The sequence below is a fragment of the Benincasa hispida genome, chromosome 8 (assembly GCF_027475165.1).
Source record: "Benincasa hispida cultivar pf3 chromosome 8, pf3_genome.v1.1, whole genome shotgun sequence".
Taxonomy (NCBI): Eukaryota; Viridiplantae; Streptophyta; class Magnoliopsida; order Cucurbitales; family Cucurbitaceae; genus Benincasa; species Benincasa hispida.
In genome coordinates this window covers 19,994,728-20,019,985 of record NC_143485.1, presented here as the reverse complement: position 1 = coordinate 20,019,985, position 25,258 = coordinate 19,994,728, and the positions used below count along the sequence as shown (strand labels likewise).

Genomic DNA, 25,258 nt, shown 5'->3' with positions numbered 1-25,258 from the left:
AACAGGAAAATGTTGAGGCCATCAAGGGATGAACGGAAATGTTGGGGTCATCAGGTGCCGAATTCGGATTTTGAATCTTGGTCTAATCCTTGGCCTAGGGCATTACAAGTATATCATTGATAAACTTCTATCATTGTTTATCAATGATAGAAGTAAGCTAGTGATAGAAAAAAAAAAAACAGTAACATCATTGTTTAATTTTGGATTTCATCTTAGTTAAGTAATTTGAATTAAATTAGATTAGACCTTGATGGAAGTGAGTCATTGATAGACTTATATAGACTCTATTATGTCTGATAGATGTTAGAGGCCCATCACAGTTAGTTCGTGATTTTTTTTTTTTTTGGGCTTATTTAAAGTTTATTGCTACTATCATTGATATACATCAAGAAACTTTATCACTATCCATGACTAATAACACTAGTGGTAGACTTTATCACTATTTATCACTGATAACATCTGTGATAAACTTTTATCATTATCTATCAATCATTATAGTGATAGAAGTCTATCACTCATGTTTCTAGTAAATAGAGTGATCAAAGTCTATCACTAATAGATAGATACAAAAAACCTATCACTAATATCATTCTTTATTCTATCGCTTCTATTGTTGATAGTAAAAGATATAAATGAAATAACAAAATAAAAAAAAACACAGTGATAGACTACTAAAAATATATATATTTATAATTCTATCAATGACACTTCCATATATTTCTATTAAGGTCTATATATCTTATATATACTTCTATCAGATTCTATCTAGATCTTATATATACTTCAATCAAAGTCTACTTAGTAATTAGTATATTAGTGATATTAACTTCTATTATTGTCTATCAACCATAGAAATAAAATTAGTGATAGGATTCTATCACTATTTAGCAATGATACAAAAAAGTCAGACTAAAATGCTAGCATGCTATGTGAAGATATAAATCAAAGATCATTGAATCACAAACCAAACTTTATATGATCTATAATTAAACAAACAAAATCCTGGTAGAACTGGATAGATTGATATCATTTGATTACTAGATTGCACATATAATTATGTTAGAGTATATAAGTGATAAACTTCTATTAAAAAAATAGTCATATACTTATAATTATATCATTGATACTTCTATATACTTTTATTAGGGCTATCAACATTCTATAGGTTTTGATTGTCTCTATTAGATTGGCATCAAATTATCATGGTGGTTACATATAAAGACAAACTATCAGTTTATCACTAAATAAAAAACTTAAATAAATGAAGTATCAATAAGTATATTGGTATTTGTTAATAGACTTCTAAGACTTCAATCACTGTCTATCACTGATAAACAATGATAAAAGTCTATCATTGATGTTATCAGTGATAGATAAAGATAGTGATAAAAGTCTATCACTAATATTTTTCTTTATTTTAGCACTTCTATTGCTAATGCACTTTTTTTTTCTTTCTTGAAGTGTATCAGTTATATATAGTAGTCAATAGAGTTGAAATGACGAAAAAAAATAGTCATAAACCTCTATATACATATATGAGACATAAAACAGTGATATACTATATTAGAGTCTATCTGAGTCTATCAAAAAAATCGTGACATACTTCTATTAAGGTCTAATCTAATTTAATTTAAATTATTTAACCAAGATGAAATCCAAAATAAAATTTTAGTTGACCGAAAATTAACTTCTTTTGAAAACGATTTATCAAGGTAGTTACATGTTCTTGCATTGACTGCATGATCTGAAGTGCAGTGACCATCTAAGACATCAGGTATGCTTGCCAAAATGTAGACTCGGGCCTTATCATTAGCCTTCGTCCACATTTCGTATGTATTACGAACATTTTGTGTTACATTAGGGGTTGAGACTTGAGAACAATCCTCACCCAAGACGATGTTAAGGTCGTTAACCATGAAACAAAATTTAATTGAATCTTTCCAAGTCGTATAATTAAAATTAGTCAAGTTAATAGAGGCAAATAACCGAAAAATATAGTTTGACATTTTTACAGAAAATAAACAAATTTATCTACATTAGATTTTAGCAAAAACAACATGAACCACATATAACATTTAATGTTTGTAATCATGCTTCAGTGATTTAGGACAAAAGCCACTGAAGGGTAGTCAGTTGTCCATTCACTGAACTGAGACATTCTCAACCAATTATTACACCAAAATAACTCTTATTTCTATAACAATTAGTCATCATTGATTTGGTCAAGAAATCATCAACTAGTTGTTAGCTCTAAAAAAGAGCTAAATTTATGGCCTTAACTTTCTTATATTTGGGTAATTCTTGGTTTTACTTGTATTATTTTGTAGGAAAATTGACCCAATGGAGCAAGTATGTTGCAAGGATGAAGAATTAAGCAAAAAGGAAGAAAAAAACCAAGAGTCAAATGCACCAAATCGAGCTGAGATGACAAAGGACAATTTTGCCCTATTCCAGCGTTATAACGCTCTTCATAAGCCTAACTCCAATGCTCATTCGACATTGTACGGCAGTAGCATCAGGTACAGGGAAGGTTGCAATGCTGCCCCAAGCGTCACAATGCTCAGGAGTTAGATCGTTGCCATCGTTGCAATGCCATCTAACGCTTGAACTCCAACGCTGAGGGACAGAATGCTCAGCGCAACACTGTTTTCAAGCGTTGTGACGTCACGAAGAATGAAGGAAATTCGATGGTGCGGCGTGGCGCAACTGAGCGTTAGAGAGAGCACTGGAATGCCTCCATGACGCTCTCCAATTTGCACCGCAGCGTTGCAACGCTATTTCCAAGCATTACGACTCTGCGATAAGCCTATAAATAGGACACTCGGGTCCAGCCACCTCATACACATTACAATACAACTCCAAGTAGAGTAAAATTTGTAAGATTAGTCCGATTTTGGGAGCCATTGAAGTCAAATTGCTGAGCAATTGTTGCCATAGTCAACCCCGATTCTCTTTCAATCATTGTAATTCTAATATGCTTTTTAGAGGCTAAGTAATTTTCTTGAGATAATTTGTATGCCTTGATTCTTGAAGGTTACTAGTTTAATTTATTCAATTGTTGTGAACCCATTGGGTGGATTTATTTTAATATTAATAGAGTTTCAATGAATTTTTTTGACAAATTAATTTGTTGAAATTCTTGTTTGTAAAATCATTCTAGCCTATGCATTATTGATTGATTAAGTTTCATGTATTAGGAACACATGTTTAGGGTCTAGCCTTTTTTTGGCCAAACTCATGTATGCCCTAGTAGAATCTTTTCCACATAAATCATGCTATAAGATATGATCTTTGGCGGTTCTAGCTCTTTTACTTCTTCTAGGTTCTAGGCTAGTTTCCTCTATAGAGTTAAGAATTCTAACTGAGGTTAGACCACTTGATCCCGAGCCCTACTATTCCTTGATTTAAAAGGAAATCTATCTTCAAAGAAGTCGACATCATTTGACTCAATGATCACTTGGTTCACTAGATCATAGAACCTATAGGCTTTACTATTTAAGGCATAACCTATAAAGACGCACTCATAAGCTCTACTAGCCAGCTTTCTCCTTTTCGAGTCTGGAATACTTACAAAGGATAGACAACCCCATGTTCTAAAATAAGACAAGTTTGGTTTCTTATTCTGAAGAATTTCATAAGGTGAAGTTTTGTTTTTAGACTTTAGGATTCTATTTAGGACATAATATACGGTAAGGATGATTTCACCCCACTAATAAGGCACGACTACTGAACTAAGTAAAATAACAACTGCTAGCTCTGCTAAAGTTCTATTTTTTCTTTCGACTTTTCCGTTCATTTCAGGAGAATAAGGTGCGGTCTTTTCGTGTATTATTCTATGTGAGTTAAAGAACTCATTAAAACTGTCCGAGTCGTACTCAGTTCCCTTATCACTACGAAGCCTTTTAACCTTTCTATTAAATTGATTCTCTACTTCAGAAACAAATAGTTTAAAGGCATCAAAAGCATCACTTTTGTTTTTCAGCAAATATACAAAAGTAAAATCAGAGCAGTCGTCAATAAAAGTAATGAAATATCTTTTACTATTCCTAGTCAATATGCCATCAAATTTACATAAATCAGAATGAATTAAATCTATAGGCTTGGAAATCCTAAGTATATATTTATGCGAAGTTTTAGTAATCTTAACTTGACTAGAATACTCGCATTTATCAAATTCATTCGTGGATAACTTAGGTATTATTTCCAGCCTAATCATGTTACTAATTAAATTCTTATTCACATGACAAAGTCTAGCATGCCAAACATTCATAGAACACAACATATACATAGAAAATTTCATTTTATTAAGGTCTAAATTTAATTTAAACATTCCCTTAGTTGCATTCCCTTTCCCTACGAATACATTATTTTTGGTAAAGTTATATGGTTCTACCCTTATAGTTTGAGTAAACCCGGCTTTATTGAGGAGATAGCCTGAGACCAAATTCTTTCTTATCTTCGGAGTGTGCAGGACGTCTTTCCACATAAGGGTCTTCCCATAGGTAAACTTCAGTTCCACCTCTCCGATTCTAGCAACTTTCGTGGAATGGTGATCCCCCAACAGAATATTGTTATCCTTAGTTTCAGTATATGTTTTAAAAAGACTAAGGTCGTAACAGACATGGCACGTAGCGCCAGTATCTATCCATCACCCTTCACAACCACTGATCAAATCTACTTCTGTGATCATGGCGACTAATGGTTCTTCTGTCAGCTTCGCCTGACCAGTAGGACGGCGTCTATTCCTACAGTTCCTAGCCATGTGCCCAGGTTTATTACAATTAAAGTAGAGGAACTGTATCGTTTTTCCTGAACGGGGCTTCTATTTTTTCTATTGGTTCTGGTTGCTGGAGTCATGGTTCTGACCTTTCCTTTTTGTCCCCTTTGTTTTTTGGTCAGGTTTTACCACCGCAGAGGCAGGTTTCCCAGGTACGGCGTTCACCTCTTCCCTTTCGTCACGCTTCCAAACTTTCTCCTCAATCCTTAGCCAGGTGATAAGACTCTCCAAGGAGAACTCCTTGGCCTTACGCCTCAAAGTGTTCTTAAAGTCCTTCCACAGAGAGGGTAGTTTATCAATAATAACAGAAACTTGGAATTGTTCGTCTAGAGGCATACCTTCAGTAATTATCTCATGGGCTATTTTCTAGAGTTCATGGGACTGAGCCTCCACAGATTTGTCTTCCATCATCTAGAACTTGAGATAACGGCTGACAACACATTTCTTCGACCTGCCCTCCTCGATGTCGTACTTATTTTGCAGGGCATCCCAAACCTCCTTCGTTGTCTTCATTGTACTGTAATAGTCATACAGATCATCAGTCAAACTATTTAAAATAAAGTTTTTACAAAGAAAGTCTTTCTCCTCCCAGTCAGTAGCTTCTTTTATCTGTTGTTCAGTTGATTCTTCTAGAGGGACAATTGGCTTATCTCTGGTACAAGTGTTGACAACTTTCTTGACGGTGAGAAAGAACAGCATATTTTGCTTCAACCGTTTGAAGTTCGCTCCTTTGAACTGGAATGGACAGTTGAGGTCAGATGTCATAACGTCGTTGTTGCTAGTGAAGGCCATTAGTGATGTGGCAGGGAAACGTCTTAAAATTTTTTAAATAGCAAGACTCTCAGACAACGAACATGATAGCAGCAAGCGGTTAGGTCACAGCGGTCAAGCAAAGAACAAAATTTACAAAACAGAAGCTTGTTATAGGCTGAGTCACGGAGCTCGCTCTCTTTAAGACGTTTTACGGCTCTGCCCAAGTGTGCAAGCAGGTCAAGTGCCACCTCGTCCCCAAGATAAAACAGCCCAAAAAGAGAATCCGATCGGAAATGCAACCTTACTGACCAGAATATACACCCTTTCTAACGAACTACTCGAAAAACAGAAAGTGGAAGAGAAAGTAGGAGATGAGGGCTTTTGATTGAAGAATGGAAGGAAGTGAAAATGATACGCACTCTGAACTGCTGAAGGTCATGCCTTTTATAGACCTTCAGCGTGGAACTGCCACATGAGAGAGAGGCAGGCAGCCTCAGAACGTGCGAGGGTGGGCCAGAAAAAGCGATCGGAATACTCGGTCGGAAGACGCGCGCGCGGAGGACCAAGTTTTTCCTGTTTTATTTATTAAAAGAGATAAAATAAAATAAAATAAAAAATAATAATATTTTTATTAATATAGGACGCCCACCAAATCTACATTGGTCTATCTCCTTACTCTCTCCAAAACATGGGTACCTCTTGGGGTCCAAACATAAAGTCCGAGGTTGGAGAACAAAGGGAGCTTCCAAATCAAAATTTTTCTAACGTGGGATTCTCCCACCAAAAGTTGGTTCCCTCTTATTTTTGAAAAATAAATTTTCACCCAACAACTTGAGTTTCAAGCAACTTTTTGCGTTTAGATTTGACAGCTCTTTTGCTACATAAACTGATAAGGTAGAAACATAGAAGATAGAAGAGAAGCTTGAAAGCGGCAGTCAAATAGGTAACCTATTCAGGAGGTACAAACGATGACGGCAACGGTGACCGCGATGACGACAGCGGCAGTGATATTGATGGTGGAAAAATAGTTAGGGAAGACATTCTAAATAATTGTATTTTGGTGAAATTAATAATTAATATCCACTTTGAAATTTAATTTGTGAATTTGTTTAAATTTATTGAAAGCTTGAACTCATTCTTTATTAGGTTTAGGAAAAAGGAGATTATAAGTTTCCTTATGTTCGAAACTCTTGAATTTAATTAATTAACACCTACGTCGCCAATTATATAAAATGAAAATATATACGGAATCTTGTGATCATAATTTTAAACTTTTAGAATTTTCTTCGCAATATTTATTCTTTTTACATATTTGTAGAAAGTCTAAAATTTTACAAAAAAAAATGTAATTTTAATTAAATTCAAATTCAAATGTTATATATATATATAGAAAAAAGTGTTATATAATTCCTAGTAAGAATAGTTGTCCACGAATAGAGAGGAGTAGAAATGACTTCTCTACTCCCTATTTCATTTTCTATTCGTTCGAAATTTTCTATTTCATTTTATTGGGATTGGAATGGGGTTCTCCATGAGAAATTTGCATGTATTGGGTTCTTCTTTAAGGAATTTTTTCTCCGTTTTATTTTTTAAAAACAATCAATTAACTTAAATAACTATGGTTGAGATATTCTAATTAAATAGTTTAGGCTCTGTTTGATAACAATTTCGTCTTTTGTTTTTTGTTTTTGAAAATTAAACCTGTTTCCTCTCATTTTTATTATGATTTACATTTTTTCAAATACAATGGTTGAATTCTTAGTCAAATTCTAAAAGTAAAAATAAGTTTTTAAAAGCTACATCTTTTAGTTTTCAAATTTTGCTTGATTTTTTAAACTACCGGTAAAAAGTAGATAACTAAAGAATAGAAGAAATTTGGAACAAAAAAATACCACGTATTATAGCTTTTGATTATAGCTCTTTATACACATGCTATAAAAAAGAGGTGGGCGGGGAGAAAGAAAAATGGCGGGGGAAAAAGAAAGGAAAAAAAGGCAGAAAGATGAAAATTTTGGGCGTGCGCACAACATTTGGTGTATTTCCCTCCTTCGCCATTTTTTCTGTTGGCCTAGTCTCTACACATCAGTACTCTTCCACCTTCTCCAACTCTTCTTTCTCACATTTTAAAATAAAATTTCTCCTGGTTTTATGTTCTAAAAAATGTCTTGCTCAACCTAACCCTCAATCCCAGCTTACAACATCGTCACTCCCTTACAACAAATCGTCTCATGACATCGACAATCACTAAGAGATAGAGATTTGTGATCCCTCGCATCAAGAACTTTCTCACGGCAAAATCAATCATTTTTCCTCTAGCCAAGAGCTTTCTTTCAATCCCTCACGACAAAGTCTTCTCTCTCCCTCATCTCACACTGATTCTCTCTCTCACGACAAAGTCTTCTCTCGGAGATTTGCTACATCGCACTGGCGTCCACTGGCTTCATTCCCCTACATGCCTAGTGAAACGAAATGAAAATAAGAGATTTGCAACCAAATTTAGTGGAAGATTTTCAATCGCACCAACCTCTCTCTTTCGCTGTATTGACCTTGAAATTTCTTCTCTGACTAATTTCCTTCGCTCATTTTATCTTCAACTCTTTTCAACTGTATATCGTTTTCAATGTTGTCTCATACTTCTTTACATACATAACCCTAAAAACTCTTGTGCTACATAAATGGAACAATGAAAATAATCTCAACGATGTGCCTTTGCAACTCTCTCAATCTTGTCCTTTTTCCTGATTTCGGAACTATCAAAACCCTTTGTTGCATTAATAAGTTTAATGTCTTCTTCAATACTCATTTGCATTTATCCTTCCGAAAAGGAAGGGAGGACATTACTGATTTGGTTCTTTGGTTAACATTATATATATTAACTCTATTCCGGTATTCAAACCCCAAATAGTATTAGATGGATTGTTTTATCACTCTTCTTAATGATTCAATAGCAGCTGCTACACCCAAAAATTATCATGATATCTGAAATTTCCTCTTCCTAAAATGTTAAAGCGTTGGTATAATTAAATTTTTATTTTGCAATGTGAGATGATTTCTGTTAAAATATTTGGAAATCTCTTTTTCTCTTTAATTCTATTTTATGTAAATATGGGGTTCATAGCCGTACTCCTTTCTACAGGTAACATTTGTTAATTACTCTGCTAATCATTTGTTCTACTCCATTTTCGACTTGTTTCTTTTCATGTTCTTTTCATTGGGAGAACAAGAAAGACAATGAATATTTTGAAAATGTGGGGAAAAAATCTCTTCTTACATGTGTATTTAGAGCACTTGATACAAATTTCTTCAATAACATCAAGGTACAATAAAGAACCAATTATGTTCATGTATTTTCATATTATGTTGTCTTTTTCATTCATTGTAACGTTGAGGAACCTTTGTTTTGAGTAGATGGATGAGGTTTTAAAGAAAGAGTGATAAAAACTTGAAAGAAATTTATGCACTACCTGATATTGGTGCAATTCAAACTTAAATCAAATGTCACTTTGTGTATAAATAGTATGCTTGCTTATGTGGAGATATTACCAGGGTGTCTAAAATTCTTGGTTGTATCTTACAAAGTCTAAAATTCTTATTTTTACAGATTAGCACCTGTGGAGATGTTGCCAAGGTGTTAATTCCAAAAGACTAAGAGACTGGCAATGTTAAAGGGTTTTTATTTTGTATTTTTGTTTCTTAATAAAAAAAAATACGTTTAAATATCAGGTTAATGTCTAAAATTTTAAGATTGATTTAATTTTGGCATCTAAACCCCAAATAGATACTTTGGTCGTGTTTTGTAACCTGTACGTCTTGATGCTAGTACACATTCTCTATGAACATTATTTTAAAGTTTAAGGACTAAAATAATGAACATTGTGTTGAAAGTTTAAAGAATAGAATGGATGAGAAAATTTAGTGAGTGACTATGCATATTTAATTAATGACTTTAGTAAGATTAAGCCTAGCTATATGAACCTTGTTAAATGTTGTGAAGGTGTTGTTGAAAAGTTTGTCATTATTAAACTTTATTTGTGCCTAACTTTTGGGTTTTGTGACTTTTAGTTTTTTGCAACCAATAGTGATTTTTGAGTTATAGAAGTTATGTGAGTAATGAGAATTTGATGACATTTATAGTTTTAAACCATTGGCATTCCATGGTTATGTTTGTAAGCCTATATAAAGGCATGCTTAGTTGAATGGAAAATATATCTCTCATTTTTCATATTTGTCCTCCATTTTTTTTTTCTAACAGTGGTATCAGAGCTAGTAGAAAATATTGAGAGAAAAATGGCCAACGGTGGGATAGGTCAACTACCAATGCTTACCAAGCTCAACTTTGACAATTGGAGCATCAAGATAAAAACGTTACTAGGAGCACAAGACGTGTGGGAGATCGTGGAGAACGATTTCCAAGAGGTAGAAGCTGGAGTCGATCAAGCGCAAAGAGATGCGTTAAAGGAGACAAGAAAGAAGGACAAGAAGGCCCTTTATATCTTGTATTAATCAGTGGACGAAGATATGTTTGAGACCATCGCCAATGTGGAGACGTCAAAGGCAGCATGGGACAAGCTCCAATCGACTCATAGAGGAGCCGATCGTGTGAAAAAGGTATGGTTGCAAACCTTATGTGGTGAGTTTGAATCTTTACAAATGAAGGAGACGGAGGTGATAGCGGAATATCATACAAAAGTAATGGTTGTCGTCAACCAATTGAGACGGAATGGTGAAGAAATCATCGATGTTCGTGTCATGGAGAAGGTTCTACGAAGCCTTAATACAAAGTTCGAGATTATCGCCACGACGATCGAGGAGACACAGGATCTCGAGAACATGACAATTGAACAATTTATAGGCTCGTTACAAGCCTATGAGGAGAAAAAGAAAAGGAGGATGGAGCAAACAGAGACCATTGAACAACTTCTCCAACTCAAAATCAAAGAGGAGAATAGTCGTGGACGTGTAAGAGGTCGTGGTGGTCAAGGCCATGGTGGAAGAGGTGAAGCCAACACCGATGTTTCTCAAAACTCGTCTGAATCCTCAAGAGGAAGAGGAGGTCGAGGTCGTGGAAGACGTGGTGGAAAGTCTGGGAGAGATAAATCTCAGGTAAAATGTTATAATTGTAACAAATATGGAATTATGTGAATAAGTATTACTCATCTCAAACAGAGTCGACTGATCGAAAGCATCAGGACCGATCAACCGCTAGCACATCAAAAACCCATCAAGGGCAATCCAATTATGCAGAGGAGAATGAAATCTTATTTATGGTTTCAAAGGGAGAAGAAGAGAGTCAAGATAGTATGTGGTATCTTGACACAGGAGCCTCGAATCATATGTGTGGAAAACGCGAGATGTTTGTGGAGTTGAACGAGATGGAGAAAGGTAATATTGTCTTTGGAGACAATTCTTCGGCCGCCATCAAAAGAATAGGTAAAATTCTCATTTGATTAAAAAATGGAGAAAATCAATATATCACAAATGTTTATTACATTCCCAATGTAAAAAATAATATATTGAGTGTAGGACAATTGTTAGAGAAAGGTTTTGAAGTTCAAATGAAAAACAATTGTTTGTATTTGAGGGATAATCATGAGAGACTTATTGCTAAAGTCTCCATGACCAAAACCGAATGTTTCCTTTGAATATATGTAATGATGTTCCAAAATGCTTGAAGACGTGTTATGAAGATCTTTCTTGGCTATGGCATCTACGGTTTGGGCACCTCAATTTTGGAAGTCTAGAAGATTTGTCGAAGAAGAAGATGGTGCAAGGTTTACCACACATTCACAAGCCAAACCAAGTGTGTGAAGGGTGTTTGCTTGGCAAACATCATCGAAGTAGTTTTCCGAAGGAGTCTATGACAAGAGAAAAGAAGCCTTTAGAACTCTTCCATGTCAATGTGTGTAGAATGATCAAACCAGAGTCTCATGGTAAAAGTAAATATTTTCTTCTCTTTATTGATGATTTTTCTAGAAAAATATGGGTGTACTTTTTGAAGGAAAAATCAGAAGTATTTGAAATCTTCTAGAGATTTAAGACACGTGTGGAGAATGAAAGCAACCTTACAATCAAGGCCATGAGAACCGATTGAGGTGGTGAATTCACATCAAATGAGTGCAAACAATTTTGTGATGAGAAAGGCATCTGACGTCCGTTAACAGTCCCAAGGACACCACATGGTGGAGAGGAAGAATTAGATAATCTTGAACATGACAAGAAGCATGCTAAAGACAAAGAAGATGTCGAGGGTATTTTGGGCGGAGGCCGTAGCTTGTGCGGTTTATTTGACAAATCGAGCACCAACCAAAAGTGTGCTTGACAAGACACCTCAAGAAGCATGGAACGGAAGAAAGCCCGGGATTGGTCACTTCAAGGTGTTTGTGAGTATTGCATATGCTCATGTGTTGGAAGAAAAAATGACCAAGCTCGATGATCGAAGCGAGAAACTCATCTTCATAGGCTATGATGCAAGTTCAAAGGGTTATCGTCTTTACAATCCTTTGAATGGGAAGGTAATGATTAGTCGTGATGTTGTTTTTGATGAGGAAGCCTCTTGGGATTGGAATATACAAGAGGAGGAGTATGATTTCCTTCCATATTTTGAAGAAGATAATGAAAATGAGCCGACCAGGGATGAAATGGGTGAAGGTTTGCCCATTCCAGTGCCACCTCATTCGAACGATCGATCATCCTCTGAAGGTTCATCTAGCGATTTGGAGAATGAACTTGGCCCAAGAGGAACTCGAAGTGTACGGGAACTTAATGAGGTAAATCAAAATCAAAATGACATAATTCTCTATTGTCTTTTTGGTGATTGTGAGCCTATTAGTTTCCAAGAAGTCATTGCAAGCAAGAAATGGAAGGATACAATGGATGAAGAAATTCGAGCGATAGAGAAAAATGACACATGGGAGTTGACCAAGCTTCTAAAAGAGCACAAACCGATTGGAGTGAAGTGAGTATATAAGACAAAGAGAAAAGTCAATGGCGATGTTGAGAGGCACAAGGCGAGACTAGTGGTGAAAGGGTATAGCCAACAACATGGCATCAACTATGATGAGGTATTTGCCCCTGTTGTTTACCTTGAAACTATTCGTTTGATTATTGCTTTGGCAACCCATAATCATTGGAAGATACATCAAATGGATGTAAAATCGGCATTCTTGAACGAAATTCTTGAGGAAGAGGTCTATGTGGAACAACCATTGGGTTATGAAGTCAAGGGTGAAGAAGATAAAGTGCTTCGATTGAAAAAGACACTTTATGGTTTAAAGCAAGCACCAAGAGCATGTAATTCAAAGATTGGCAAGTACTTTCAAGAGAAGAAGTATATGAAGTGTCCTTATGAGCATACCTTCTACATCAAAATGCAAGGTGAAAGCATACTAATCATTTGTTTATATGTTGATGATTTAGTATTTACCGGAAACAATCCTAGCATGTTTGATGCGTTCAAAAGAGAGATGGCAAAGGAGTGAAATGACGGACATTGGTCTCATGAGTTACTTTCTTGGGATCAAGGTCAAACAAGGTGAAGATGGGATTTTTATATCCCAAGAGGGCTATGCTAAAGAAGTGCTCAAGAAGTTCAATATGAATGATGCTAATCTAGTTGGAACACCGATGGAATGTGGAGTCAAAATCACCAAGCAAGATGGAGGAGAGAAGGTAAATTCTACATATTTTAAAAGCTTGGTTGGAAGTTTAAGATACTTAACATGTACAAGATCGGATATTCTTTATTCGGTTGGAATTATTAGTCAATTTATAGAGGAACCGACAGCAACACATTGCAAAATGACAAAAAGGATACTTCACTATGTCAAAGTGACGATTGGGTATGGTCTTTCCTATATCTCTTCTAGCAATTTTGATATTGTTGGTTATTGTGATAGTGATTGGAATAGTGATTTGGATGATCGAAAGAGCACTACGGGGTTTGTGTTTTTTATTGATGAAACGGCATTCACATGGATGTCAAAAAAACAACCCATAGTCACATTATCAACATGGGAGGCAGAGTACGTCGCAGCAACTTCATGTGTATGTCATGCAATTTGGCTAAGAAACTTAGTGAAGGAGTTGAAGTTTCAAATGGAAGGTCCAATAGAGATTTTTTGTTGACAAAAAATCGGCCATTGTCTTAGCCAAAAATCCGGTATTTCATGGGAGGAACAAGCACATTGATACCCAATTTCACTACATTCGGGATTGCATTATGAAGAAAGAAGTGGAACTCAAATATATCAAATCACAAGACCAAGCGGCGGACATTTTCACAAAGCCCCTCAAGTTGGAGACTTTTATCAAAATGAAGAGTTTACTTGGTGTAACAAATCAAGTTTAAGGGGGGTGTTGAAAAGTTTGTCATTATTAAACTTTATTTGTGGCATTTAGTGTGACTTTTGGGTTTTGTGACTTTTAGTTTTTTTGTAACCAATAGTGATTTTTGAGTTATAGGAGTTATGTGAGTTAGGAGCATTTGATGACATTTATAGCTTTAAATCATTGGCATTCCTATGGTTATGTTTGTAAGCCTATATAAAGGTATGCTTAGTTGAATGGAAAATATATCTCTCATTTTTCATATTTTTCCTCTACGTTTTTTTTCTAACAGAGGAATCTTAATGGTGATCTTCATGGCAATACCTTTCACGCTTGCCTTAGTTACATAACATTACATTGAACCTTCTTTTCATGAACACAAAATATGAGTTAACTTATTGTAGTCAACTCTCTAACGGCTAAGAACTGAAAATAAACAGGAAGTTGGGTGCTATTAGAGATGAATTTTGACTCTTTCTTTTACTTCTTGGTTCTTATTCGGGTGATCATCTAGTAACACTCATTCATTAATAAACTTTCCAACCTGTTGGGTCTAAAAGGATGTAAGCATACTTCCAAACCACCATAATTCTTTGTGCATTTGATTCTTTATTTTACTTTCTTCGCTGTAAGCTTTGAGTGTTTTTCAAGCTGCTAGAAGCTCTTGTGTTCAAATTGTACCTTGACATGTTTTTTCTCGAAACTTAGGATATTTATAGGTGTTTTGGAAGAAACCCATTTGATACTTTTCCTTCGCTATTACAGGTTGTTGCTTATTTTTTATTTATATATTTTTATCTGCAAGTTATAACATATTCAGGAACAAAAAAGGTTGACATGTTTCTTGCAACTGTTAATACTCAGCTGAAGAACAAAAAATATCACAGCTGATATCAAAGTTGACACAAGCTCCAATGTAACCTATTTTTCTTTTACTTTCTGCTTTATTATCTCTCTGCTTATGATTTGAGTATCATACTTGCCCTCCCCATTCTCTCTTTCTCCCTCTCTTTCCATCACTTATAGCATGGAACTTTTAAATTTATTCATGTCCCTTTTAATTCCATAGTTTTTTTTTTCCATTAGTAAGTCATGAAATTATAAGATTTAGTTGGTGTACAAGGTGGAGCTCATCTTGGGGAGGGCAAATTTTTACATGCTAACCCTCTATAAAATATGATCAATGCATGATGAGTGATTGTGTGTTGAAAAATTATAGCCTTTTTATAAATTATACCCATCTTTATGATTTGCCTTCAACAGATTGAAGGAGCCGACCTTTTCTGTTCATCTTGGTTCCCGGTGGGGGCAAAAGCCTTAATCCATAGAATATTGACCCTAATCCTTCAATTGTAAGTACGGATTGCCTGACATGACATACTCCATAGACCGTTGAACATTCTCAGTCAAGTATTTCTTCACTTTTTACCACTGAAATATCCTCCCTTTAGTTGCTCAATATATCCATCTCAGACTCTATCATAGATATTCATATCGCTTGGTTATAGTGTATGTGAACTGAAATTGAGAAAACAGAGCGTATTCATTGCCAATTCATGGTACACAGTTCAGAATGATGAATGCCACAAAAAGGACTTGGCATGGCTGTTTCTATTGGATCTTGAAAGGCATTTGGTCTGTTGGTTTCACATCTAGCTCTAATGATGGAGATAGCATAACAGTGTTAAAGCTGGCTTGTATCTGTATTTAATTTTCTCTTTGCATATAGGTAGGATGTAGAGGATTATAATTTTCTTCCTTTAATTGGATTTCCTATAATTGGCGTTTGATTGTAGTTAACACTTTTGACAGATTAGGTGGATAAAGTTGTATGTGCAGTGGACGCCTCAAGTGTTGACTTTGTTGAAACATTCTCCAAGAACTCTTGGATCTTGTCAAGATGTTTTGTCCTTGTGATAGAGGTAACATGCTGATTACATAACAAATTACATGCCTTCTGTTTAAAGACAACACATTCTACTTCCTTTTATTCATGTGGATGAATTAACTTTTATATAAGGGAAAGCTACCCATGCATTTTTCTAGTCATGCACTTTTTCGAGATGCAATTTGAAGTACAAAGTTGTAATTTGTATGTATATCTATTTATTATTTTTGTTCTTCATTTTAATAATTTTACTTAACATTTTATTACTTTAATGACTTTTTGTAGGTTCCTAAAAGAATTATTAAAGCATGCAATGTCTAGACAACAAACACAACTAACTTGGAGCTAATTGAATTTTGTATATCAACATTTTGTAATTTATAATGTTTATGTTTTGTTCATCTCCAAATGTATGATACTAATTAATATTTTTTTTTTTTTTTTTTTTTTACAATATGAATCTTGTATGAATACTTATTTAGATATACACATTTTGATTTTGTGAATTAGAAATATTTTTTTCACTTTTAATGTGTAGCAATGTACAAAACATAATAATAGCAACATGAACATAATTGAGAAGCTACAAAAAGTTCCTAAAAAAGCTATAAAAAATTACAAAAGCTATGGAAAGAAAATTTTTTGAACATTTGAAGGCTTATTATAGCTTTCATTAAATAAATAGTTATAGCAGCAAAAAACAAATGCTATGATAGGAAAACAATAACTTCAAAGTTTGGCTATAAAAACATTTTTATAGCTTTTCAAAATACTATCTTACATGTTACAAAGATCAAAGGTGATTTGCAAAATGCTAAAAAAAAAGTCAAGTATTTCATAGCGTGTTACTAAATGCTATAAACAGGTTGGACTTTTTATAACATTTTTAAAACACTTTAAAAGCCCTTATACTTTTAATAACGTGGGCTATCATGATTTTGCGAATAACGCTATAAAAGACCTGTTATAACATTTTTCGAACTTATCGTAGGTCATTTTTCCTATAGTGTGGAAGTAATGTCTATATGCTTAATTTTCAAAAACAAAAACTGAAAACCAAATAGTTACAAAACGAGACCCAAATTATACCAAATGGGACCTTAAATTTCTCATTAATTTTTTTTAGGAGAATTGGAGAGTATGACAAAATTTAGGGTTTCATTCTGAAAAATGACAAAATCAACCAATAATAAGATTTATGGCAACTCATGTAACATGCACATGACCAAAAATTTCTAAATACTTGACTTGTCCTTGTCTAGTTCGTAGTTGATATTGATGAAACTACAAATACATGGTAAGGGTAGAATCATAAACAATGTCGAGTTCTGTATACAGGGTAATTGCTAATTTTAACTGCCTCCTAATTTTCCTAGTTAACATAATCTACATATTTTAGATTTTTTTAACCATTTTTCGAATTAATCTCACTTTAATTAAATATCCAAATTTGTCTACCAAATTTTATATTTTAAAATTCCATAAAATATCAATTTTCATTTTTTAATAAATTTCAATTTTTTTCTAATCTTTGAATTTTTTTCATAATTTTATAAATATTCTTAATAATTTAGCTGGATATTTCTCATATCCTTGAAGGTTTAAATTGTTTTATATGATTAATTTTATATTATTTTAACAATTTGGGAAAAAAAATATTCATCATTATCATAAAAAAAAATACCCATCACTTTTGTTATTCACACAAAATGTTTACCGATTTAGGTTTTCTTATAGTTTTTTTCACAAGCTATTGTTTTTGCTATGGCTTTACAACTTATTAGACTTCTCTTTTCCTCTTTTCCTCTTTTCCTCTTTTCCTCTTTATTTGTTCTTGTATGATGATTCAATCTCTTTTGTTTCATTATTATGATCAGATTTCTTTGTTTTTGACCAAAGAAGATAAAATCTTGTTCATTGGAGAGAATCAGAGTTAGATACTACAATGAATCGGAAGTTGCACGGAATGCCAGAGAATCTGAGTTATGATTTTTGTGTGGTGGTTGAGTCTTTTCTGATATACCTGTAAATCTTACAAATACACTATACATCTGAAGAAACAGAATCTTCTATTCAACCTTCTGAGTACATTATTATCAATTTTGGTTTATCTAACTCTTTTTCAATTGGTTTAACTTTTTGGTACCAGATTTAGTTTTATCTAAATCTTTTTTCATTAGTTTAAACACATTGTTATCAGCTTCAAAATGTAATATAAATTTAAACATATTTCCAATTTACGCTCGATGGGCTCTGAAAATTAACGAATATACATTTATAGATAAGTGTAATTGTAACATGAAGTTATGAGGTTAACTAATCTATATTTACACATAGAGTGTAATTACAATATGAAGTTATGCGATTTTAATCTTCATTTGTCGTGTTTCCAAATTTAAATTATAGATTTTCCTAATTTTTCTCCAACAATATTTATTTGAATCTATCTTTATTTTTTTTGAAAAAAAAATTTAAGCACTTTCTTTCCTACATATTCAAAAATATATATTTTTTAAAAAATTCTAATTCTACTTTACCTCCCTTTTATCCCATCCTTGTATTTCTCTCTTTCCTATTTCCCATTTGTAGCAAGCTTATAGCCATAACATTCCCACAAATTGTCCTTTAAAATCTATGCTAGCATACCCTCCTCACCACAGTGGCATCTTGGGTCACCTTCTTTAGAACCTTCCATTATTTTTTCTCTCACCATCACCTCTTTGCTACATTTCGATTTGCATGACTGTTAAATCTTTTTTTGCTCATTATCAACTGGTTCTCTAAGCAGCCGCATGCCACTAACAGTGACCATCGCATCATAGACACACCATCGTAGTCGTCCATCGTAGTCGTCCATTGAAGAAGCAACCGCCAATTGTTTCCCGGTGAGGCCCATATTGGCGAATTTTTAGATTTTTGTATCGTTTCTAAAATTTTGACTATGATATTTGTATTTTAGTTTTTGGTTGAGATTGTATTTTTTTTTTTTTTTTATTTGCTTCTAGAAGTTTAGATAGAGTGTATTTGCAGTTTTTGAATTGTTTTTGAAGCATTGTCTATTTGTACTCAATTTGTTAGCCTTTGGGGGTAGTTTGATCATTTACTAATTTGTATTTTCTATTATTTAAATTCGTTTTGCTATTTTTACAACTTTGAAATTTTTTTTGCTATTTTTTCAAATGAAACTTTAAATTTTGCTATTTCTCTTGTCAGCCCATTTTTTTATATGGTTAATTCTACATAGACAATTTGAATCTAAGGAGAAATTACTTAAATTTCCTAGTGTAAGAAATAATTACCTATCAAATTTTTCATATATATAATCTATATTTGAATATTCAATTTAAACAAATTCATTATCTTGACCAACAATAAAATTTAAAGGTTAAATATAAGGGGTCTTTTTGTATATAGCAAATGGCCAATTTATTTATAAATATAGTAAAATGACAAAAAAAAAAAATCGATTTTTTTATTTTTCTATATTTGAAAATATTTTTCAGCAGTTTTATTATTTAAAATAATTTCTCTAAATGTAATAATAATAAATTTAAAAAGAGGCAAAAGGGGTGGGAGTGGGGAAATACATTTGATTAGTATGGTAAGGACGGTGGTGTCTTAAAGAAAAGATAAAATAGAAATTTATAAAATTTTAGGGGAAAAAAATCAAACGGTCCATTTCAACTTAAATAGAAATTTATGCATAATAATCCATCACAGTGAAGATATTTTTTTTATGAAAAATCATATCTTTTACTCCCTTACAACCATTCCATTACAACCATTCCATTACAACCATTCAGATAAAATGGTATCTCCTTTCGTGATATCATAGAAATGAAATATCCCCATCTAACAATAAAGTTGTGTTTGAATGGTGTTGTCTTCAAATTATTTCAAATTATCATAATTATTTAGGTCAAACAATATTTAGAAAAAAAAAAAGCCATTGCATTAATTAGAATTTTATAAACTTTTTCCTCCTACGTATGAAAAACTATAAATTTCACATGCGTGTGATGGGTTACTGTGCGTAAATGTTGCTTAGGCAAATATTAAATTAGGATCAAGTTAAAAATATGTCTAACCCATTATAAACAAATTTGTGCTTTAACTAAATAATTATAAATATTATTTTTAAGAGAAAAAACTAATTTATACCTCTAAATTGATAAAGGTTTAATAATAAGTTTTGTTAGGGTATTTGTTATCGCAATATGATTGGCTATCTATTATACGTAAAACTCGAACAACATGTTTCTGTAACATGTTCAGTGTCATGCTCATTTTGCCTTGAGATTGGTTTCTTATATGTTGTTATATGTATTGTATATTTATTGGTGTTCATTCCTATCCTCTGCTATATGTCTTGCAACATGCTAGGGCATTGTATCGTGACAGACGAAAAATTCTACATAAGATTTTTTCCTTATCTGTGAATAGGATTTTGCAAATTTTATAACCCGTTGTCTTTATTCCTGTAGAGTTGATTTATTTTTTTTCCTTGAATATCTTCTCAAAGTTATAAATTGGTTTTATTCAATTTTAGGGTTGGTCGTTTTAATGATTCTTTCAAGTCGGTTGTCTTGTGCATTTTCTCTCAAATCATAAGTTTGTCTATCTTTCGTCGGAGAAGATTGTGTTATTGTAGATCTTGAGTTTTACTCTAGATCATGTTGGTTTATTCTTCAACAACTTGAGAAGAGATTTTCAAACTTATGGCACCTAAACTAAATTCGTCAAGTGAGTGATCTTCATTTGAAAGTGGAAAGATAAACGTCTTGGTGAGAGGAAATCTCACACTTAAGAGGAACGTAAGTGAACATTCATTAATATTTTTATACTTAGGGAAAGCCTAAGTCCGTTGAAGGTGGGGGATCTCACACTTAGGGAGAGCGTAAGTTTCATTGAAAGGGAGTCCCACATTTAGAAGGAGTCTAATTGTCATCATACGCTAAGTTGGACTATTTGAGTGTCATTATACTTGTTTGTGGTAATTGTTTGACTTTATATTAGTTAATATATTTTCTCACGGACACAACTACCCCTAGATGTAGGTAGTATTATATCAAACTAGGTTACCAAACTTTGTGTTCTATTATGACTTTAATTTTTTGAGTTTATCTATGATGTTTCTAGAAATGTTGTAATATCGTATATAAAATTTTTTTATCGTATGTTAGATAATCTTTATGTAAAATTTGATCATTCAATTTTTATATTTATATTTATATTATCTCAAAATTTATTGAATAAGTCTCTAATTTTTAATTTTAATATATTTTTTAACTTTTAGTTTTGTACCAGATAGGTGTCACATGTTACAAATTTTAAAAATATTGATGGTTCTAGTAGACATAAATTTTAATTTTATGTCAAGGAGGAAGAAGGGTATTTTGGCCCTTTGCCTGATATTGCAGTAGGCATCGACCTGAAGAACGGCAAAAGCTCTTACTCGAACTAATAAATCATTAATCTATTTAATATTTTTTAAAATTTACATCTTAAAGTTCAATTTGGTACAAAATTACAATTTATTTCTAATGGATAGAATATGTATAGGATTTATTGGATAAAAAAATGAAAACGTATGATTTTATTAGACACTTTCAAAGTTTTAAAACTTAATATATATAAAATTGGAAAATATAGGAACCTGTTTGACTCAAATTGCTATAACTTGTTATAGAAACTAAAAACTAGAAGAAAAAATTGAACCGTCTCGTTTGGTAGCCACTTCGTCTTTTTATTTTTTGTTTTTAAAAATTATGTATATTTCATCCTCATTTATTATAATGATTACATTTTTTTTAAGTAAAATAGTTAAATTCTTAGTCAAATTCCAAAAACAAAAACAATTTTTTAAAAGCTACGGCCTCGTTTGATAACCATTTGGTTTTTTATTTTTGTTTTTGAAAATTAAACCTATTTCATTTATATTTCTTATAATGATTTGCATCTTTTTTAAGTAAAATGGTTGAATTCTTAGCTAAATTCCAAAGACAAAACAACTTTTAGCTTGGTTTTTAAAACTATTGGTAAAAAGTAGATAACAAAAAAAGAAATCTGAAGATGGAAGTAGTGTCCATAGGCTTAATTTTTAAAAACAAAACAAAAAAATAAAATGGTTACCATATGTGCCTACATTTTTTAGTTTTCCATAATTGGACTTGATTTACAAAAAAGAAATTTGGAGATGAAAGTAGTGTGTATATGCTTAATTTTCAAAAACAAAAATAAAAAATAAAATTGTTACCAAACGAACGCTTATTTGAAAATCAAAAATTTGATTTGATTTTTTAAATTTACCTTAGAATTTAAATGTGCTTTTAACAAAACAGTTACCAACCATGGTGAAGAAACAAACATAGATGCTAGATTTTAAGAACAAAAAACAAAATGGTAATTAAACGAGACCTTAGATTTTAAATCAATATAAATATTATTTGAAATTTTAACTGATATAAACAGGATAATAAAAAATTGATAAAAGAAACATTCTATAACACATTAAAACATTCACTAATTTATATGACGAAAATTTTAATTTGAAACTTTTAATTTCATCAAATTAAACACCAAATTTAGATATTAGTTGTAATTTTAACTTTCTAACAAAGCTTTCACACCACATATCCATTTTAAAAAGAAAAGAAAAAAAAAAAACTCTTATATATTTAATGAACATAATACTCGTGTGATATGAAATCAATAAAAGTTGAGAGAAAACAACACTAGAGTTACATTTGCTTAAACTTATTTTTGTATAAAGTTATATTTATTTAGAAGAATGAGCTTATAAAGATTTTTACACTATCAATATTTTGTTAAAAAAAGAATTAGTTGATAAATTAGCCGGAAGAGAATGAAAACTCTGTTTATATATTTTTTTTCTTTATTTTAATTATTAACCATATTTATATAAATAACATTTTATCTTTACCCATATGTTTTACTCATCTATAAATAGAGTAAAATATATATAGTATATATTTTACCTGAATCTTCTACGAACAAGAGTAAAACTTGCAACAATCATTTAAAATTATAATCCAATTTCATGAAATTGAAAGTTTAAATAAAAAAAAAATTCAATATACAAGAAGACGGAACAAAGAGTAGAATTGATGTTTCATAGTAAAAGAATCACAGTGACTTTAAAAATGGCGAAACAATAATCCACTCCCGATTCCTATTCTTTTGACCAAACATAGCCTGTAAAATTCAAATGACTGTCATCCTATTTTTCAACAACCACCACACAAACGGCTGTCCGACAGAGTGGACAATGGGGATCCACCATAAACCACCGGTCAATGCAGTCCCTATGAAACACGTGATCGCACATGCTCATCCTTCTACACTTCTCCCCTTCTTCAATTTCACGAAGACAAATCACACATTCTTTTTCACCCTCATCATCTTTGCCGTAATCGAAATCCGGCACTTCAATCTTCAGAGTCTCTAACAACTTTTTCCGGTCAGATTTGGGGGTCCTTTCGCTACACAAAGTGGCAATGTAGAAACATAGTAGAAAAAGGAGAAACATGGAGACCACGGCTATATACTCAACGAAGGGAGAAAGTACAAACGACGACGGCGGCGACGGCGACGGCGCCGATATTGATGGTGGAAAGATAGTTAGGGAAGAAATAATTGACGAGGACATTTTGAACAATTTTATTGTGGTGAAATTTAATAATTAAATCCACTTTGAAATTAATTTTGTGAATTTGTTTAAATTTATAGAGAGTGTGAAACTCATTCGTTATAGGTTTAGGAAAAGGAGAATTATTAGTTTCCTATCTTTATGTGAATTTGGAACTTTTAATTTAATTAACACCTATATCGCAAATTTTATAAATTTTATATACGGAATCTTGCGATCATATTTTTTTATTTACTAAGTTTTATTTGCAATATTTTTTCTTTTTATATATGGAGTAGAGGGTCTAAAAATCTGGAAAAATAACATGATTTTAATTAAAATCAAACCCAAGTGTTATATAATTTCACAAAAAAAAAAAAAAAATGGTGTTATGTAACTTCTCCGTTTCCCATTCCTTCGACATTTTCCATTTAATTTCATTTGATTAAGTAAGAGACTTCTAATGAGAAATTTGCAAGTATTTGGTTTTTCGTGGAAAATTTTTCTCTGTTTTGTTTTTTTTTTTTAATGGAAAATCAATTAGCTTGAATAACTACTATTGAAATTTTTTTATTAAATGGTTAAATTTCTTACTAAATATTATTTTATATGATTAACTTCACATTCACAATTTCAATTAAAGGAAAATTAACAAAATTTTACGGTAGAAGAAATAATAATCAATTATCTATCAAATTATTAATATATATAATATAAATTTAAATGTTCAATTCAAGCAAATTCATTATATTGACCAATAATAAAACTTGACGCTTAAATATAACAATAACAAATTCAGTGATCTAGCAGGAAATTGGGAGATGAGTAGACATGGTCGGTCTTGCAGAAGATTGGGAGATGAACCGATTTGAACACGTCGGCTGTTGGAGATGTCTTAACTAAGACAGCGGTAGGAACTGGACATCACTGAACACGTCAACGGTGGGAGCTAAGTTAACTAAGACGACAACAGCAGGAGGTAAGGTTGAGCCAGCTCTGATACCATATGGTAAAATCAATATTTTATTGATAATCAGATGATTTACAATATAGAATACAAGGATAAATATATTAACAAAATGGAATAAGTAAGGAAAGCTAAATAGCCTAAATTAAGGATAATTGATGACTAATAATATTCAAATTGGCAACTAATAATATTCATTATGGTAATACCCTTCTGCAAACTTAAGATGGTAGAGTAGCAATCAACTTGAGTTTGTGAAGCAACTAAAGAAAACGACTGGGTGATAAAGCTTTTCTGAAGATATCTGTTAGATGCTTTGTAGTGCAGATGGATCACAAGAGAAGAGTGTTGCCCATAAGATGATGACGAACAAAATGACAGTCATTTTCAATGTGCTTAGTACGTTCATGGAATACATCAGTGTGAGCAATTTGGATGGCATTAGGATTGCCACAATGAAGTACAGTAGCAGATTGTTGAGGAACACCCATATCGGCAAGAAGCCAGCGAAGCCATAGGAACTTAAAAGTAGTATCTATAAGGGCACAATTTTCGGATCTTGTGCTAAAATGAGAAACAACAGTTTGTTTCTTACTTCGCCAAGAGAAGAGAGAATCACATTAGTAAAAATAGTAACCTGTGGTGGAATGATGATAGTGGGATTAACAGCCCAATCAACATCAGAGTATCCAGTTAACACTAAGGATGACTGGGAAGAAAACTCAAGTCCATGGCCAAGAATGCCTTTGACATTTCGTAAAATACAAAGACAATAGTAAAATGTATAGACTTAGGAGCGGACATGAACTGACTAGCAATATGAACAATATATACAATATCTGGATGGATCACAGTAAGGTAAATGAGGTTGCCGACCAATTGCTGATAAGGGATGGCATC

General features: G+C 32.5%; 2 protein-coding genes across 2 annotated transcripts; both read left to right on the top strand.

The window, feature by feature from the left end:
• Positions 1-10,048: 10,048 nt before the first annotated feature.
• On the top strand, positions 10,049-10,977 carry LOC120083961 (uncharacterized). The gene is made up of 2 exons (XM_039039867.1): positions 10,049-10,633; positions 10,678-10,977. Exons 1-2 carry the CDS (start codon positions 10,049-10,051, stop codon positions 10,975-10,977), a joined length of 885 nt encoding a protein of 294 aa, XP_038895795.1.
• Positions 10,978-11,769: 792 nt separating this feature from the next.
• On the top strand, positions 11,770-12,489 carry LOC150034421 (uncharacterized). Its single transcript, XM_090316722.1, has one exon. The coding sequence runs from the start codon at positions 11,770-11,772 to the stop codon at positions 12,487-12,489; it is 720 nt and encodes a 239-aa protein (XP_090172848.1).
• The last annotated feature ends 12,769 nt before the right edge of the window (positions 12,490-25,258 follow it).

What these genes read in the sequence shown, in the direction of transcription:
- LOC120083961 (XM_039039867.1), top strand. Translation starts at nt 10,049, where the DNA reads ATGTTTGAGACCATCGCCAATGTGGAGACGTCAAAGGCAGCATGGGAC. An exon ending in CTGGGAGAGATAAATCTCAG is followed by an intron (nt 10,634 to 10,677) that starts GTAAAATGTTAT and finishes TATGTGAATAAG; the next exon opens with TATTACTCATCTCAAACAGA.
- LOC150034421 (XM_090316722.1), top strand. Translation starts at nt 11,770, where the DNA reads ATGTCGAGGGTATTTTGGGCGGAGGCCGTAGCTTGTGCGGTTTATTTG.